The sequence below is a fragment of the Gigantopelta aegis genome, chromosome 15 (assembly GCF_016097555.1).
Source record: "Gigantopelta aegis isolate Gae_Host chromosome 15, Gae_host_genome, whole genome shotgun sequence".
Taxonomy (NCBI): Eukaryota; Metazoa; Mollusca; class Gastropoda; order Neomphalida; family Peltospiridae; genus Gigantopelta; species Gigantopelta aegis.
This window is the reverse complement of record NC_054713.1, coordinates 31,863,225-31,880,148: the sequence shown is the minus strand read 5'-3', so window position 1 is coordinate 31,880,148 and position 16,924 is coordinate 31,863,225. Positions and strand designations below refer to the sequence as shown.

Sequence of the window (16,924 nt, the reverse complement as noted above, 5' to 3'; positions counted from 1 at the left end):
AATCTGCCTTTCCATTACCCTGCAAATCATTATAGTCACATTTTATAGTTTTGATGGGGTGGGGTGGGGTGGGGTGGGGTGGGGTGGGGTGGGGTGTGGTGGTTGTTTAACGACACCACTGGAGAACATTGATTAATTAATCATCGGCTATTGGGTGTCAGACATTTGGTAATTCTGACAAGTAGTTATCAGAGGAAAACCGCTACTTTTTCCTAATGCAGCGAGGGATCTTTTTTATATAGGCACAGACAGGAAAGCACACACGTTGACCAGTTGTGGTGCACTGGCTGGAACGAGAAAAAACCCAGTCAGTTGAATGGATCCACCGAGGTGGTTCGATTCTGCGACGCAAGCACCTCAAGCGAGCACTCAACCGACTGAGCTAAATCTCGCTCCCAGTTTTGAGGGAAACTGATTTTAAAGATCTATTGAAACTACCTGAATGTGTTAAAATTCACTGCACGTCAAAGACACATATACTTTTCTACTGTAGATTGTTACTGATATACATGTTATACTGTTTTTGTTGATTTTATTTTATAAAGTGCTGTTATGTTTTTTGTTTGTTTGTTTTGTGGGGGGAGTGTGTGGGGTGTTTGTTTTGTTGTTGTTTGGGGTGTGTTTTGGTTAAATTTGGTTTTGTTTAATAACACCACTACTAGCATGATTTATGCATCATCAAATATTGGATGTCAAACATTGATAATTTTGATTAGTGCAAAATGGATATTGCTCGACATCAGAGCCGGTTTTTCCTAGTAGCACATGTAGCACGTGTTGCGGGCCCCGCGCATCAGGGGCCCCCGCGGTGATGTGTACATTTATTTTCTCCAGGTCATTTTTCCCCTCTCCTCGAGGGGGTTGTAAAATATATATCCTGGGAAGCAGACCCGCTGTTATTTGTGCTACAGGCCTCGCGGATCCTTAAACCGGCTCTGCTCTGCTTGACATAGAGGAAATTAAACTTGGAAAGTGATCTTTGCGATATAGGCCTAGCCTAAGTAGTGGTGCATCGAATAGAGGAAAATATAAGATACTAAAATAAGGTTCTTTATAAACTTTATTTTAACGATTTTACATCCAACCGAGACATGTGACTGGACAGTTTACGATCATAGATTACTATGACAACAGTGACTATCAAAACCATGACATCAGCTGAAATCTGAAAAAAAAAAAAAAAAAAAGTTACTATTACTGTTATTGTAACATTGATAGATAGAGAATAATACATGAGTGGCCGTTAGATACCATTTATCTCACAACCAGTTGTTTTAAAAGCGAGTTTGATACGTTTTCTAACAACGAGTTGTGAGATAAATGGTATCTAGAGAACAGGAATGTATTATTCTATTTCTTACATAGTCTCAAAAATCAGGTTTTAAGCAAAATTCAACTCCTTTTTCGACTAAAAGGTATTTACAGCCGTTGCATTTGTAGCTAACTTACGCGTCACAAACACATGATTGTCAGGTTAACTATAGGTCACAATTTGGATTACTAATCGTGATTAAGACTACAAACAAACGTTTTATGGCTTTCAAAATATTCGTAGCCCTAGCTTATATGTTTTGGAAACAGAAAGTAGATACTGTTTTATATTATTTATTTTAAATTTTCAAAACTGGACTATTTTTGTATTCATTACTTAAAATTACATTAGACCTATGTGTTTTCCTATAAACAGTCACAACACTATTCCAATTCTACATGTTAGAGCCATATTTAATTGTAAAGTGTAGATAAATACATGGATTATGATTTGCTTACTCTGGCAACAATTCCTGATATCGGTAACACATTATCCCTTTCGTCCCCAACGGCGACCACAACATCGACCACCCCTTCTACGTCCACCTCGTCCTCGTCCACCACGTCCACGACGACCCCAGGCGTCGGCGAATCCGAAATCAAACACGACCAGAGAACCTGTAATAGAAATGAATTAAAGGTACAGTTTCAACCCAAACAAAATAGACGCTAATGCTAGGATCAAACTGTCAACTGTCAGAGCGTCACGATGAAGTTGGCCAACTCGACGGTTGCGTTGTAATTCCCCACAACTCCCGATTTACGACGGCTACGCTCAGATGAACAACTAATTGGTTGTAGAAGTCGTATACGGCGAGAATCGACTACGGTGCTCAGACTAACAACTGGACAGTCGTAGAAGTCATGAGCAGAAAGTTGGCAAACTTTGTGCTGGCAGTTGGTAGTTTGAGCCGAGCATTAGTTGTGTTAATGTACAAACCTGTAACACATAAGGATAAAGTTATAATAGAGTGAAACAAGAGTATGTGACGTTGACACGTATAAATACATTTTAAAAATATATATAGCTCGTCTCCATAACCGATATTGGGGCGAGACGTGGCCCAGTGGTAAAACGCTCGCTCGATGTGCGGTCGGTTTGGGATCGATCCCCGTCAATGGGCTCATTGGTCTATTTCTCCTTCCAGCCAGTGCACCACGACTGGTATTTCAAAGGCCGTAGTATGTACTACTCTGTCTGTGGGATGGTGCATATAAAAGATCCCTTGCTGCTAATCGAAAAGAGTAGGCTATGAAGTGGCGACAGCGGGTTTCCTCTCTCAATATCTGTGTGGTCCTTAACCATATGTCTGACGCCATATAACCGTAAATAAAATGTGTTGAGTGCGTCGTTAAATAAAACATTTCCTTCCTTCCATAACCGATACTTCTTAGAGGTACGTGCGGGTTTTTTTAAATATAAAAAGTGCATTTCGTGGTACATGTATTAGAAACTGAAACATTTCGTATGTTTGGAAATGGATAAGCTACACAATAAAATCTAAGTAATATCTTATTTCAATTATTTAAAACGGTTCTAATAGTGAAAAATACACCGTCGTGTTTAAAACATAGGGTCTGTGACTTTAACGGTACATTGTATTGAAGCACATTTCTGTCTAAAATTTAGGTCCTAATTGGAAACAACCATTTTTCACGTCTGCTTACATGAAATGCATTTCCTTCTGAGTACAATCACTCACAAAATCATTTCAGGAGAAATTCTTAATTCAATACAGATAGTGTTTTAAAGTAGCAGACCCTAGTTTTTAAACACTACGACGTATTTGCACTATTAGAGCCGTTTTTAAATAATGGATATCAAAGTTTACATTTTAATGATTATATACATCCGAAGTGTTTCTGGTCATCCCGGTGTTACTAATCTTTTTAAAAAACACGTACGAAATTTTTTTATTTTAGGAAATACAATATTAGAACGATCAGAAACACGTTTAATATACAGCCACTAATATATTATGCAAAAAAATATATTTGATATGTAATTACAATCGTTAAAAAGTCTCTAGTCGATAACATCTTAAAAATTGCAGCAAACTCAGGAATGTCCCTTTAATATAATTATAAATGTGACATGTTATATTATGGGGTTTGTGGGGGGGGGTTCTGCTGTTTATTTATTTATTTATTTATTTTTAATTCAAATATTCTTAATTTATTATTTTAAATAATTTTATATGATTACAACATACGTACATATTAAAAGAAGTGTAAACAAAACTGTCAGATTCATGGTTCAGGCTTGCAGTCAGATTCGGCTGTAACTCCTGTCTGTTAGTCTGTACGTCCGGACTGGTTGGGCTTGCTGCAATAAAATGCTGTAACTCCCTCGTCCAACTGTGGACTGCAGTTTGAAGATCTGGCCATTGCCAGTGTCTTTTTATTCAAATAACTGAGGATGTTACAATAATCTCCTGTGGTGATAACAGTGCCTAGTCACTAGAGAAGGGGAATTTCTCCGTACGCTGCACTTTATAATTAAAAAAATAAGCTAAAAGTGACATCTTACGACTGTTTCTTATGTCAATATCGACAATTAACATGGCGGAAAAAACGTCACTTACATCCGCAGATCGCTGTGTGTGGTCATTTCAAGCAGTGCTCACAGATGGTTGTAAACAAATTAATTCGCTAATTAATGTGACAAATGTGGTGGGTGTACTAGCGAGTTTTGTAACTTCTTTCCCAGCGGTTTTCTATTGTTCACAGTCGTTCGCAATGAACCCATGCAGCGTGATATAAATTTTATTTTATAATTTATAATATGTATATAATGTTTTTTTATTGGGGTTTTGTTGTTGTTTTGGGTGGGTGTTTTTTTTTAAAGTCTCCAAAAAAATAATGCTATATTCAAATCTGTCCAGAACAGCATTATAAACAGCAAACGTTTTGAGACTAATTAACCATTCACATTCTTGTTTTCTTTCTTTCTTCTTTTTTATTTTTTTAATTTGTTCTTCTTCTTTTTTTTCTTTTCTTTTTTTTCTCTTCTTTTTTTTTTGGGGGGGGGGGGGGGTGACGTAGCCTCGTGGTAAAGCGCTCGTTTGATGCACGGTTGGTTTAGGATCAGTCCCCGTCGATGGCCCCATTGGGCTATTTCTCGTTCCAGCCAGTGCTTCACAACTGGTGTAGCAAAGGTCGTGGTATGTACTATACTGTCTGTGGGATGAGGCATATAAAAGATCCCTTGCTGCTAATCGAAAAGAGTAGCCCATGAAGTGACGACAGCGGGCTTCGTCTCTCAATATCTGTGTGGTTCTTAACCATATGTCTGACGCTATATAACAGTAAATAAAATGTGTCGAGTGCGTCGTTAAATAAATAATGTCCTTCCTTCTTTTTTTCTATTTCACCTATGACATATAACTCTAAATAATGTATAATGGTAAAAATAATAACCTGTGCATCCTCTTTACCTTTTCTTCCTTCTATTTCCCATGCCTGAAACCCTAGTGTTATAGGGGCATGTTAAAAAGTACTCTCTCTCTCTCTCTCTCTCTCTCTCTCTCTCTCTCTCTCTCTCTCTCTCTCTCTCTCTTCTCTCTCTCTCTCTCTTCCATCTCTCTCTCTCTTTCTCTCTCTCTCTCTCTTTCTCTCTCTCTCCCTCTCTCTCTCTCTCTCTCTCTTCAATCTCTCTCTCTCTCTTCCATCTCTCTATATCTCTCTCTTCCATCTCTCTCTTCCATCTCTCTCTCTCCCATCTCTCTCTCTCTCTCTCTCTCTCTCCATCTCTCTCTCTATCTCTCTCTCATCTCTCTTCCCATCTCTCTCTCTCTCTCTTCCATCTCTCTCTTCCATCTCTCTCTCTCTCTCTTCCATATCTCTCTCTCTCTTTTCCATCTCTCTCTCTCTCTCTCTCTCTTGCCTCTACCCTCTCTCTCCTCTCTCTCTCCCATATCTCTCTCTCTCTCTTCCATCTCTCTTCTCTCTCTCTCCCATCTCTCTCTCTCTCATCCTCTCCCATCTCTCTCTCTCCCTTCCATCTCTCTCTCTCTCTCTCTCTCTCTCTCTCTCTCTCTCTCTCTCTCTCTCTCTCTCTCTCTCTCTCTCTATTTCCCCTCTTTGTTAGTAAATTTGGAACAAGTTATAATCATTTATGTTTTATTTTATTGCTTGCCAATCCCCAGACCGCTATACTGTTTTTGAACGGCAATAGATATTATTTAAACCAATGTGACTGTCATGAGTTTGTTGTTGTTCTAATATGTTTACGATAACATATCCTTTTTTATGAATAAAATTACATATTAAAGATATTTTCGTGTTTACAATATCACTATGTGTATGTATAAACAAGGTGATGGTTGTGCTAGTATTTGCAGTAGCTCAAATAGTATTTTGCCTTCACTGAATGATTTCGTGCGTAGACCCTATGAAAAAAGTACATATATTACAAAGTAAAATGAACAATGACTGCTACGAACATTAGCACACGACTGCAATCACATTGGCTATACAGATATTGCTTTTCTAAACAAGAACATGTATACGATTTATTATATATTTTTAGTCGCCAAAAGGTCTGTGTTAGTCGGAAACACGATACAACACGGCTGTAAACTCGGGACAGTCCCTTTAAGGTTCTCTGTTCCTAACACTCCTGTCATCGGTCTAATGGTGATGTCTTTAATTTCACGAGTGCACAGCCCGGCAAGAAACTTTATTAGGTCTAAGTATGATAGCCCTCTCCTAAAGAAAATCTGGATCTGCCGACGGTTAGGCCTATGTTTTCTAAAGTTAATATAATATGCGTATCATGAACAGGAAGAAGGAAATGTTTTATTTAACGACGCGCTAAACACATTTTATTTACGGTTATATGGCGTCAGACATATGGGTAAGGACCACGCATATATATTGAGAGAGGAAACCCACTGTCGCCACTTCATGGGCTACTCTTTACGATTAGCAGCAAGGGATCTTTTATATGCACCATCCCACAGACAGGATAGCACACACCACGGCCTCTGATATACCAGTCGTGTTTACACAGTAGGCCTACTGACGGTATTTCTATTATTAAATGTTAACTTCATCGCCAGTGACAATTGCTTTAATGTTTGGTAACCGTGGATGTGTCGCCTAGGAGATCACCGGAAGTCACGCACTAGTTTACAAGATGGCGACTAGTACATGAGAATTCATCTTTTTTGACTTGAAAACATTATTAAAAGAAAAATATGCATATTTTACTTTTATAATAATCTATGTTTGTAAATTACTTTGTTGGTAGATACTGTAGTTGAATTATAGATGGCTGACGAAAGGTAATTAATGTAATCTCCAGTTTTAATTCATGAATTATGAATGTTGGCTAATTTGGAATTTCTTTTGCCAAAATAATATAAAATTACACCGCATTATTTTTTGGTAAAATATTTTGACAGTTACGCCCTATTGTTAGGGTTAGTTTTAGGGTTGCAACTAGGGACTGTAAGTATGGTTAGGGTTAGTTTTGGGGTAAGGGTGAGGTTTCAATATAATGGGGGGAGGGGGGTGGGTAACAGGCGGAAATTTTCGTTATAGTTACTACAATAAACTGAATTTTGTGGGCTCTTGGAAATTTGTGGGAGGTGTGTGCACCTTCACCATCATGCCACTGGACTTGCGCCTATCAGTTTAAACTTTAATGGATGACAGCTGAAATCATGGATATTATCAAGTTTATCAGGAAGTTAATTTATAGGGATGCACCCTATAATCGATATACTGATATATTATGATTCAAGGGATAATTATAATGGTCATAACGATACACCCTACAATATACCTATACTGATGCACTCTAATTTCCATATTTCAATATCATTCTGAATCGGGAACCCAAATCTCAGATTCAACTGGTTTTCTTGACTGTTTAAAGATGCAAGAGTCATGACATTATCAATAAGGTTTATAATACACCAACTGGGGCATAGCCAGAGAGGAAAAAATGCTGAGGCAAACCCAGACTTGTAAAATAAATATCAGTGTCATGGGAAAAATAAAATAAATCTGGGGAAATTCCAGATGAGGCAAGCGCCTTGTCTGCCTCATGCTGGCTACACCATTGACCAAAGTGATCCATATATTTCATGTTTTAAATAATATAAACTTCAACTTGTATTCTGTATTTTCTTTATTTTGTTACACGCCTTCCTTAAAATTGGTTGATGGTGCTGTAAATAATAGATTATGATGTGTATGATATGATACAGGAAACGTGAATAAAAAAAATTAACAATGCCTATCCCTATTAATTTTGTACCTGTCTGTATCTTATCTTTGACCATAAAAAGCTGTTTATGCTTACTATAAATGTTTTTGTTCTTTACATCATTTAAAACAGTTTTTCTGTTACTGACGTCAGCTTCACAAGTGATGACACAAAAGCCACAGGGGAGACGAGTCAGACCCAATCATCTGATGATTTTGGACAGAGTACTGTGCCCTTGACTGTTGTGTCACTGAATCAGCAGGCAGATTCTTTCCGACAACAACAAAAAGCTGTACCCGAGGTTTGCATTTATTTGTTCTGAGTAATCAAGTCTGGTTGAGCATTGTTTATTTGAAGCTTTGGACCAGTTAATTTCATGATCAAGTACTCCCAAGCAGTGTTTCTGCCAGAAAGAAATTTTTGGGTATGGCTCTAATGAAATTAAATATTTACAATCTGTGTGCTGAATGCAACTATAGTCGATAGTGGGTATGAGGGATCTCTCCCAGAAAGAAAATGGGCTAGGTTTAGGATTAGGGTTAAGAAAATTACACAGTAATGATAAGAGGCATTAATTTTGTCAAAAGGTAAACATCTGACAAACAAATTTGGGTATGGTGCCATACCTATTTTACCATCTGGCAGAAACCCTGCCAAGTACAAAATATAATTACTTCCCTTGCAGATCATGGCCCTTTAGGCACTAATAATGCATTTAAGAATTGTCTGTTCTTTCTTTTACGTTCATTGGAGTATGAACAAAATAATCATCCGCAAACTGTGTGCATCGGCGAAACAAAAGAAATACCTGACAATACTTTATAATTAAATTTCAATCATACTTGCTAATAATACAAACTATAATAAAACTTTATACTTTATTTTGAATTATTTTTGGTCCATTAACAATAACGCTCAGTAAGACATGTGCCCTTATAAAATAACATCATCAGATAAGACATTCCTTGAGGACGTAATTTTCACGTCCATCGAGAAATGAACAAACTCGCATTGCTTTAATCTGGACCAATGGGATGACGTTATGTTGTAATGAATGTAACGGAAATTTAATTATAAGCAAATGAAATACTACTGTTGAAAAAAATATATAAACATTTAGATTTTGTCAACAAAGAAAGAAATGTTTTATTTAACGACGCACTCAACACATTTTATTTACGGTTATATGGCATCAGACATATGGTTAAGGACCACACAGATTTTGAGAGGAAACCCGCTGTCGCCACTACATGGGCTACTCTTCCGATTAGCAGCAAGGGATCTTTTATTTGCGCTTCCCACAGGCAGGATAGCACAAACCATGGCCTTTGTTGAACCAGTTATGGATCACTGGTCGGTGCAAGTGGTTTACACCTACCCATTGAGCCTTGCGGAGCACTCACTCAGGGTTTGGAGTCGGTATCTGGATTAAAAATCCCATGCCTCGACTGGGATCCGAACCCAGTACCTACCAGCCTGTAGACCGATGGCCTGCCACGACGCCACCGAGGCCGGTTTGTCAACAAAGGCTGTTTAATTTTTGAATATACAAACAAGTTGAGTAGGCCTAAAAACACAGTGTGAATTTTAATTGATTGTTCAGGTTGTGCAAACTGATGATTCATCACAAAACAGGACTAGCTCTGGCATTCGAATCTTGAAAGCAGTTGGCGACTTTTATTTTTAGTTGGCGAAATAATTTTATGTAATAATTCATGCAATTTTTGAAGTTTAATGGACAATATGGCAAAATATTTTGCTCACCCAGAGCTAGCCCTGCAAAAGTTTATTCAGTTCCTAATGCTAGCGCTTGGTCTGTTTCTTTTGTGTGAATTAAATCCCTCCAAAACAGATATTGTCAGAAACAAGTAACAAGTCTTGTTAGAATACATTTGGAACATTATAGGAAATAAATAAGTAAAGTAAAGTTTGTTTTATTTAACGACGCCACTAGAGCACATTGATTTTTTTTTATTTTATCATCGGCTATTGCACGTCAAACATATGCCATGGTCATTCTGACACTGTTTTTAGAGGAAACCCGCTGTCGCCACATAGGCTACTCTTTTATGACAGGCAGCAAGGGATCTTTTATTTGCGCTTCCCACAGACGGGATAGCACAAACCATGGCCTTTGTTGAACCAGTTATGGATCACTAGTCGGTGCAAGTGGTTTACACCTACCCATTGAGCCTTGCGGAGCACTCACTCAGGATTTGGAGTCGGTATCTGGATTAAAAATCCCATGCCTCGACTGGGCTCCAAACCCAGTACCTACCAGCCTGTAGACCGATGGCCTAACCACAATGCCACGAGGCCAGTAGGAAATAAATAAAACCCTGTCTTAAATATAATTGTAGCTCAATCGTAAAGCGCTCGTCTGATGAGCGATCGGTTTGGAATCGATTCCCGTCAGTGGGCCCATTGGGTTATTTCTCGTTCCAGCCAGTGCACCACGACTGGTATATCAAAGGCCATGGTATGTACTACCCTGTCTACATTTATTTCTTTCTGTGATTTTTAGCTTCCATCTGCAAAGTTCCAGTACAGTGTGTGGCACGATCTTAAATTTGTAGAGGTCAGAGGTGATGAGTTGAAGGCTCCCAGAGTCAGAAAAGGTGAGTCTTTCACTTTGTTAGTATCAAGAAAGAAGATTTAACCTATGCAATTTGATGGTCATTTGTACAGAAACTTTTTTATTTACACTGACCATTATTTAAAAATATGTTATTTGAGTTGGTATGGGTTTAAAACATAATAATATGTTTTTATATCAGCTTTAACTTTTTTCGTTTTGGAGTTAAATTTATTGATTACCTTTTCATGCAAATGGATAATGTTAATAGGCAAAACAAAAAGGGTTAATGTTTATCAAAGAAATACCTTCTGGGTTTTTTAGATTTAGTTTTTGCTGAATGTTCAATAAAAAGTGGAAGAAATGTAGATATAGTTGTTAATTATCTGATAACGTTCATGTTAAGTTATTGTGAGTAGTCCTGTTTGTCAGCAATTAGTCATCAAGTAACTTAAGTCATCAACAATTATGTAATGCTCAAGGAAGTAGGATGAATTAAGGGATGCATTACCAAATATTATTGGAGAGAGAGGGGGTGTTTGTCAAGATTTATGTGATATTAAGGGAAAAAATGCTTTATTTTTATATATAAAGTAAAATGCAGCCAGTCATTGTTATTTTGCTCTTTAACAAATGATTTAATTTTCTGTCTACTATTTATTACAAAACAAACAAGAGATACAAACAAAAACGTCTAATAATCATTGTCAAATTACATCATTATGATTGAAAATAAATGTGTTTGGTCTGGTATTGACGAGTGTTACATACTTTTATAACGCGCAGTGGTCTTTAACGGGTTTAACATAAAAACCTCACTATTTTCAGTAATCTGTGGCACCTGCTGTGCTGTCTGTAAAAAATCAGCAGACATCTGGGTCAGTTTGCAGTATTGACAGGTATTCTCTCAGTCAGAGCATGTTCACTGTACACAGGTGAATACATGGGTGTCTAATTTCTACAAAAGTAGGCAACCAAAAATGGTGCCTACGACGTTCATGCAATAAATTTAATATTAGATGGGGGAGGGGTATCAAGGCTTGAAATAAAAAGTAAAATGTGACCTGCTGTTGTGTTTTGAAAATAGCAGACCACTAACAACACCACTAGAGCACATTGATTTATTAATTATTAGCTATTGGATGTCAAACATTTTGTAAATTTGAAATATAGTTTTAGAGAGGAAACGTGCCACATTTTTCCATTAGGGATCTTTTATATGCACCATCCCACAGACAGGACAGCACATACCATGGCCCAGTCTGGAACGAGAAATAGCCCAATGGGGTCCACTGACAGGGATCAATCCTAGACCAACCATGCATCAAGCGATCGTTTAAAAGTTATGTCCCATCTTACATTTATCAAACTATTTTTAATTATCCATTTAAGGTCACAGTTGTAGTTTCATCCATTTAAGTGCACTATTGTTTTTAATTTATTTGTGTGGGCTTTTTTTTTTTTGTGAGGGGGATTCCTCTATATACATGTTCAGCTCTGTTAGAGAAAGAATACTTTTTTTTGCAACAAAATATATTATTTTTAATTTGTTCATAAAATTTTATTGTGTTGTTTTTTCCTCTTTTTTTGAAATACAGCCCCGGTAGAAGAAGAAAAAGTTCTGTACAAGGTGGTAGATGAGGAGAACAAAGCAGTGCACCACTCAATTATGGGTAAAGAGAAAACACAACACAAGATCAAGATGGAAAACTGGGAGTCAGCCAAGGTGATTCTATCTTTCAGCTTACAAATACATGTTGCTTGAATCAGAAATGGAACGAACAAACGAAATATTTTATTTAACGACACACTCAACACATTTTATTTATGGTTATATGGCGTCAAACGTATGGTGAAGGACTTCACAGATAATTAGAGAGGAAAGCCGCTGTCACCACTTCATGGGTTACTCTTTTTGATTAACAGCAAGAGATCTTTTATATGCACCATCCCACAGATGTACATACCACGGCCTTTGATATACCAATGGGCCCACCGACGGGATTGATCTCACACCGACCGAGTATCGAGCGAGCGCTGTACCACTGGGCTACGTCCTGCCCCTTCAGAAATGGAAGATGATATATCAATTATAGTATTACTTAGTATCATGTTTTTATTCTAAGTGAAATATGTTTACATTATTTTCATTTATTTATTTAAATAAATAAATAGAAAAATGAATACGTTATATTTGTCATGAAATAATTTTAAAATGAGAATTATTTTATTGAAGAAATTATGTTCAATGTATACAAACTGTATAAATCACTAACTGATATTCCTTAAAGAGCTATCCTGAGTTTGCCAACTGACAGAGACTTTTTAATGACTGTAATAATTATATACTCTTCAAAAGAAGAAACGCAAAACCACATTGTCGTAACATTTGGAGAATTGATTTAATTATTGAATGGTGAGTCCGATAATTACCAAATGTTGCAGGATTGTTCACAAATTCACTCTAGTCCATTGTGAGTAAGTGATAGGACACACCACCAAGGTCAAGGTCATCTGGAGTCAATACCGGGTGTGGCCTCCGCGTGTGTTGACAACTGCCTGGCACCGCCTGCCCATTGAAGCAACCAGAGTACGGATGACGTCCCGGGGGATGGTGGCCCACTCGGCCTGCAAGGCTGCTGCCAGCTCGGGCAGGGTCTGGGGCTGTGGTTGTCGCTGTCGGAGGCGTCGGTCCAACTCGTCCCATAGATGCTCAATTGGGTTCAAATCCGGTGATATCGATGGCCAAGGAAGGACATTAATGTTGTTGTTCTGTAGGAAAGCCGTTGTGAGACGTGCTGTGTGAGGCCTGGCGTTGTCATGTTGGAACACTGCGTTGGCGTTGGCCATAACTGGAACGATGTGTGGCCGGAGGATCTGGTCAATGTAGCCCTGTGCATTCAGGTTGCCCTGCACGTGGACCAGGTCAGTTCTGCCAGTGTGTGAGATGGCTGCCCACACCATGACACTACCCCCGCCGAATCTGTCCACTTCCTGCACGCAGTTTGCCGCATAATGTTCACCACGACGCCTATACACGCGACATCTTCCATCATGACGTCGGAGCAGAAATCGGGACTCATCACTGAACCACACCTGTCTCCATCGCAGTTGAGGCCATTGTCGAATCTGGCACCACTGCAGTCGGAGTCGACGGTGTTGTGGTGTTAAGATGACACCTCGAACTGGACGTCTGGCACGAATTCCTACCTCACGTAGGCGGTTCCGTACGGTCTTGTCGGATATCCTGCGCAAACCTGGTATTGCTGCGGCTGTGGAGGTGGCAGTAGTCAATCGTTCCCGAAGGTGGCGTACCCGGATGTAGCGGTCCTGCCCGGGGGTAGTGACCCGTGGTCGACCGGATCTAGGGAGGTCACGTGTTGATCCATGTTGCTGGTAACGGTCCCACAGTCTGGAGATGGTGCTTGGGGACACATGGAATGCCCTGGCAACGGCCGTTCTGGATTCGCCTGCGTCTAGTCGGCCGATGGCATTGTTTCTCTGCGGTTCACTGAGACGTGGCATGTCCTGGATTGTCAACTGTCGGCCAGATACAGAGGCCAGGCAAGCGAACACCCTGCACTTTTATACTGTCGGTGTTCATGTTGCACGTGCAGACAACGCACGTGCAGTGGTGACATGGTTTGCACGTGGCTGTGTTTTTGCGAATATTCACATTTTGGAACTTTATTGTACAGTAGCTAAGTTTTATCGAATGTAACCGTGGGAATGTGTTTGGGACATGCAATGACCTTATATTCACAAAGCATGAACCGGTAGGAAACATAAAATCGGAGTTATAACCCATTTGTACCCTTTTGCATTTCTTTTTTTGAAGAGTATATATTAAAAATAGATTAGTGGAGACCAAATCTAGTTTTAGCTACTTACAAATATTAAGACAATCAGAAACACATTGAATTGAATATATTTACTGTGTAACTTTAGTTGTTAAAAGATTTTTTTAGTCAGAAACATCTTACAAAAAAGTTTGTTTAGTTTAACGACACCACTGTAGCACATTGATTAATTAATCATCGGCTATTGGATGTCAAACATTTGGTAATTCTGACTTGTAGTCATCAGAGGAAACCCTCAAAAAAAATTCTAATGCAGCAAGGGATCTTTTATATGCACTTTACCACAGCCTGGAAAACATACCACGGTCTTTGTCCAGTTGTGGTGCATTGGTTGGAACGAGAAAACCCCCCAAATCAGCTGAATGGATCCACCCAATCTGATTATAATTAGCTCTACTGGTCTACCAGTAGATCTAACAACATTGCGTGGACTCCCATGTCCAGGTGACATTTCATCTATAAATAACAATTTAAATATCGACCAATTACACTTCGTCTTTTATAGCGTTATTCGGGAGTACAAATTCTAAAACTATCGGGCAAGACTATTTATGCAATAGGCGAACTTGTTGGTCTATTTCAACATTGAAAAAACAGGGGGAAAAGTGCAGTAATAAACTCTGGATTGTATACTAGTATAAACAGATTTTATGGCTATACCATCACGGTTTTTGTTTCGTCTTGAAACAAATTTTATATAAAATTTTATATTGAAATTAGTTTCCAGCATACTTGGTAATTCACCCGAATCATTTCGTATACCCTCAGCATAATCCCGAATATTTTTAAATTCTTTTCAAATCACTGGCATGATTTTGCAAGTAAGGTTTTGATTGGTCGAATGAAAGGTCAACTGGACATGAGCTCCAACGGGCTGCTGTTAGATTCACATGTAATAGTGGAGCTAATTTTAATTAGATTGGGATCCACCGAGGTGGTTCGATCCTGCGATGCAAGCACCTCAAGCGAGCACTCAACCAACTGAGTTAAATCCCACCCCGAAACATCTTACAGCAGCAAACTCAGGACAGTCCCTTTAAAACACACACAGACATATATAGTTATTTTCTTGTTAAAGGGACGGGACGTAGCCCTGTGGTAAAGCATTTGCTTGACACGCGGTCGGTTTGTGATCGATCCCCATCGGTGGGCCCATTGGGCTATTTCTCACTCCAGCCAATGCACCACAACTGGTATATCAAAGGCCGTGGTATGTGTTATCCTGTCTGTGGGATGGTGCATATAAAAAGATCCCTTGCTGCTAATCGAAAAGAGTAGCCCATGAAGTGGCCACAGTGGGTTTCCTCTCTCAATATTTGTGTGGTCCTTAATGATATGTCCGATGCCATATAACCATAAATAATATGTGTTGAGTGTGTCATTAAATAAAACATTTCCTTCCTTTTCTCTTGTTAAAAATCACTGAAAGAATTATTATTTCTCACAAATAATATTTAAGTATTGTCTTATTTTTTAATAATATTGTTTATGATTATGCTGTTACAATTTAATTTTTATATACAAGCAGTATGTGAGTCTGTCGTATCAAGAGCTGAACGACCGGTATCAACAGAACAACATGTATCGAATCCTGGCCCGACTGCGACTAGTTGAATATCTGAACCTTCCACACAACTCCATTACCGACATCAGTCAGTTCAGCTTTCCCAAGTGAGTGTATTTTCATTTCAGTTGAGTATATTGTCATTTCAGTTGAGTATATTGTCATTTCAGTTGAGTATATTGTCATTTCAATAGAGTATATTGTCATTTCAATAGAGTATATTTTCATTTTAAGTGAGTGTATTTTCATTTCGAGTTTATGTATTTTCATTTTAGGTGAGTATATTTTCATTTCAAGTGAGTGTTTTTTTCATTTCATGTGAGTGTATTTTCATTTCAAGTGAGTGTATTTTCATTTCATGTGAGTATATTTTCATTTCGAGTGAGTGTATTTTCATTTCAAGTGACTATACATGTGTGTGTGTTTTAATTTTCATTTCATGGGCAGGATTTAGCTCAGTCAGTAGAGTGCTCGCCTGAGGTGTTTAGGTCATAAGGACGAATCTCCTTGGCGGGTCCAATGAGTATTGGTCCATCCCAACCAATTAACTAGCTATGACTCGGGGTTGAAGTTTAAGTTAAAGTTGGCAAATATATTTCATTGTTAATTTGCTAAAAACCTCATTCAAAAATCGTCTGTCGATGATTGATGTACAGCCATGTTAGCTGTTGTGCTCCATGAAACTTTAATTTGGCGACAGATTGTTATGTGCTTCAGCCTCAACCCTGTAACTGTATATCAAAGGCCTTGGTATGTGATGTCCTGCATAGGAAAGTATTAATTTTTCATTGAAGACCTATTTCTAAACCAAACTGGCCTCAATGGTGTCATAGTTAAGCCATCGAACATAAGAACTGGTAGGTACAGGGTTCGCAGCCTGGTACCGGCTCCCAGCCAGAGCAAGTTTTAACGACTCAATGGGTAGGTGTTAGACCACTACACCCTCTTCTCTCTCGCTAACCACTAACTCGCTGTCCTGGGCAGACAGCTCAGATAGCTGAGGTGTGTGCCCAGGACAGCGTGCTGGAACCTTAATTGGATATAAGCATGAAAATAAGTTGAAATGAAATGAAATGAAAATTTCTAAACCAAGCCATATTAAGCTGCCACACAAAATAACGACACAGGTAATGGTGGTGTGGTGCCTGATCACACTTTAGTGTTCTGAATTGTCCATCATGTACTGAAGTTAAAGGCAATTACTCACACTCCTTAATAGGCAGTGTAACCTGTTAGTTATGTACTGTTTATCTGTTAATTTACACATATGTCTTCTTGCTTAACAGGACATGATTTAGTTCAGTGGGTTGATTGCTCGCTTGAGGTGCTTGCGTTGTAGGATCGCACCACCTCGGTGGATCCATTCCACTGACTGGGTTTCTTGTCGTTCCAAGGCC

At 38.6% G+C, this 16,924-nt stretch overlaps 1 protein-coding gene and 1 long non-coding RNA gene across 2 annotated transcripts in view; one reads left to right on the top strand and one right to left on the bottom strand.

Annotated features, from left to right (window-relative positions):
• Window positions 1-991: 991 nt before the first annotated feature.
• LOC121390065 lies at window positions 992-3,661 on the bottom strand. The gene is made up of 3 exons (XR_005960154.1): window positions 3,529-3,661; window positions 1,771-1,929; window positions 992-1,165 (listed from the first exon to the last, which is right to left on the bottom strand). It is a non-coding gene; the product is annotated as an uncharacterized LOC121390065 (long non-coding RNA).
• A 2,800-nt stretch (window positions 3,662-6,461) lies between these two features.
• The window catches only part of LOC121390629, an 18,723-nt gene continuing 8,260 nt past the window's right edge, over window positions 6,462-16,924 (top strand). Inside the window, exons 1-5 of the mRNA XM_041522495.1 lie at window positions 6,462-6,599; window positions 7,661-7,829; window positions 10,053-10,146; window positions 11,702-11,829; window positions 15,492-15,634. Of these exons, the coding sequence (XP_041378429.1) occupies window positions 6,586-6,599; window positions 7,661-7,829; window positions 10,053-10,146; window positions 11,702-11,829; window positions 15,492-15,634 (548 nt within the window). The 5' untranslated portion in view covers window positions 6,462-6,585. The remainder of the gene's footprint in view (window positions 6,600-7,660; window positions 7,830-10,052; window positions 10,147-11,701; window positions 11,830-15,491; window positions 15,635-16,924) is intronic.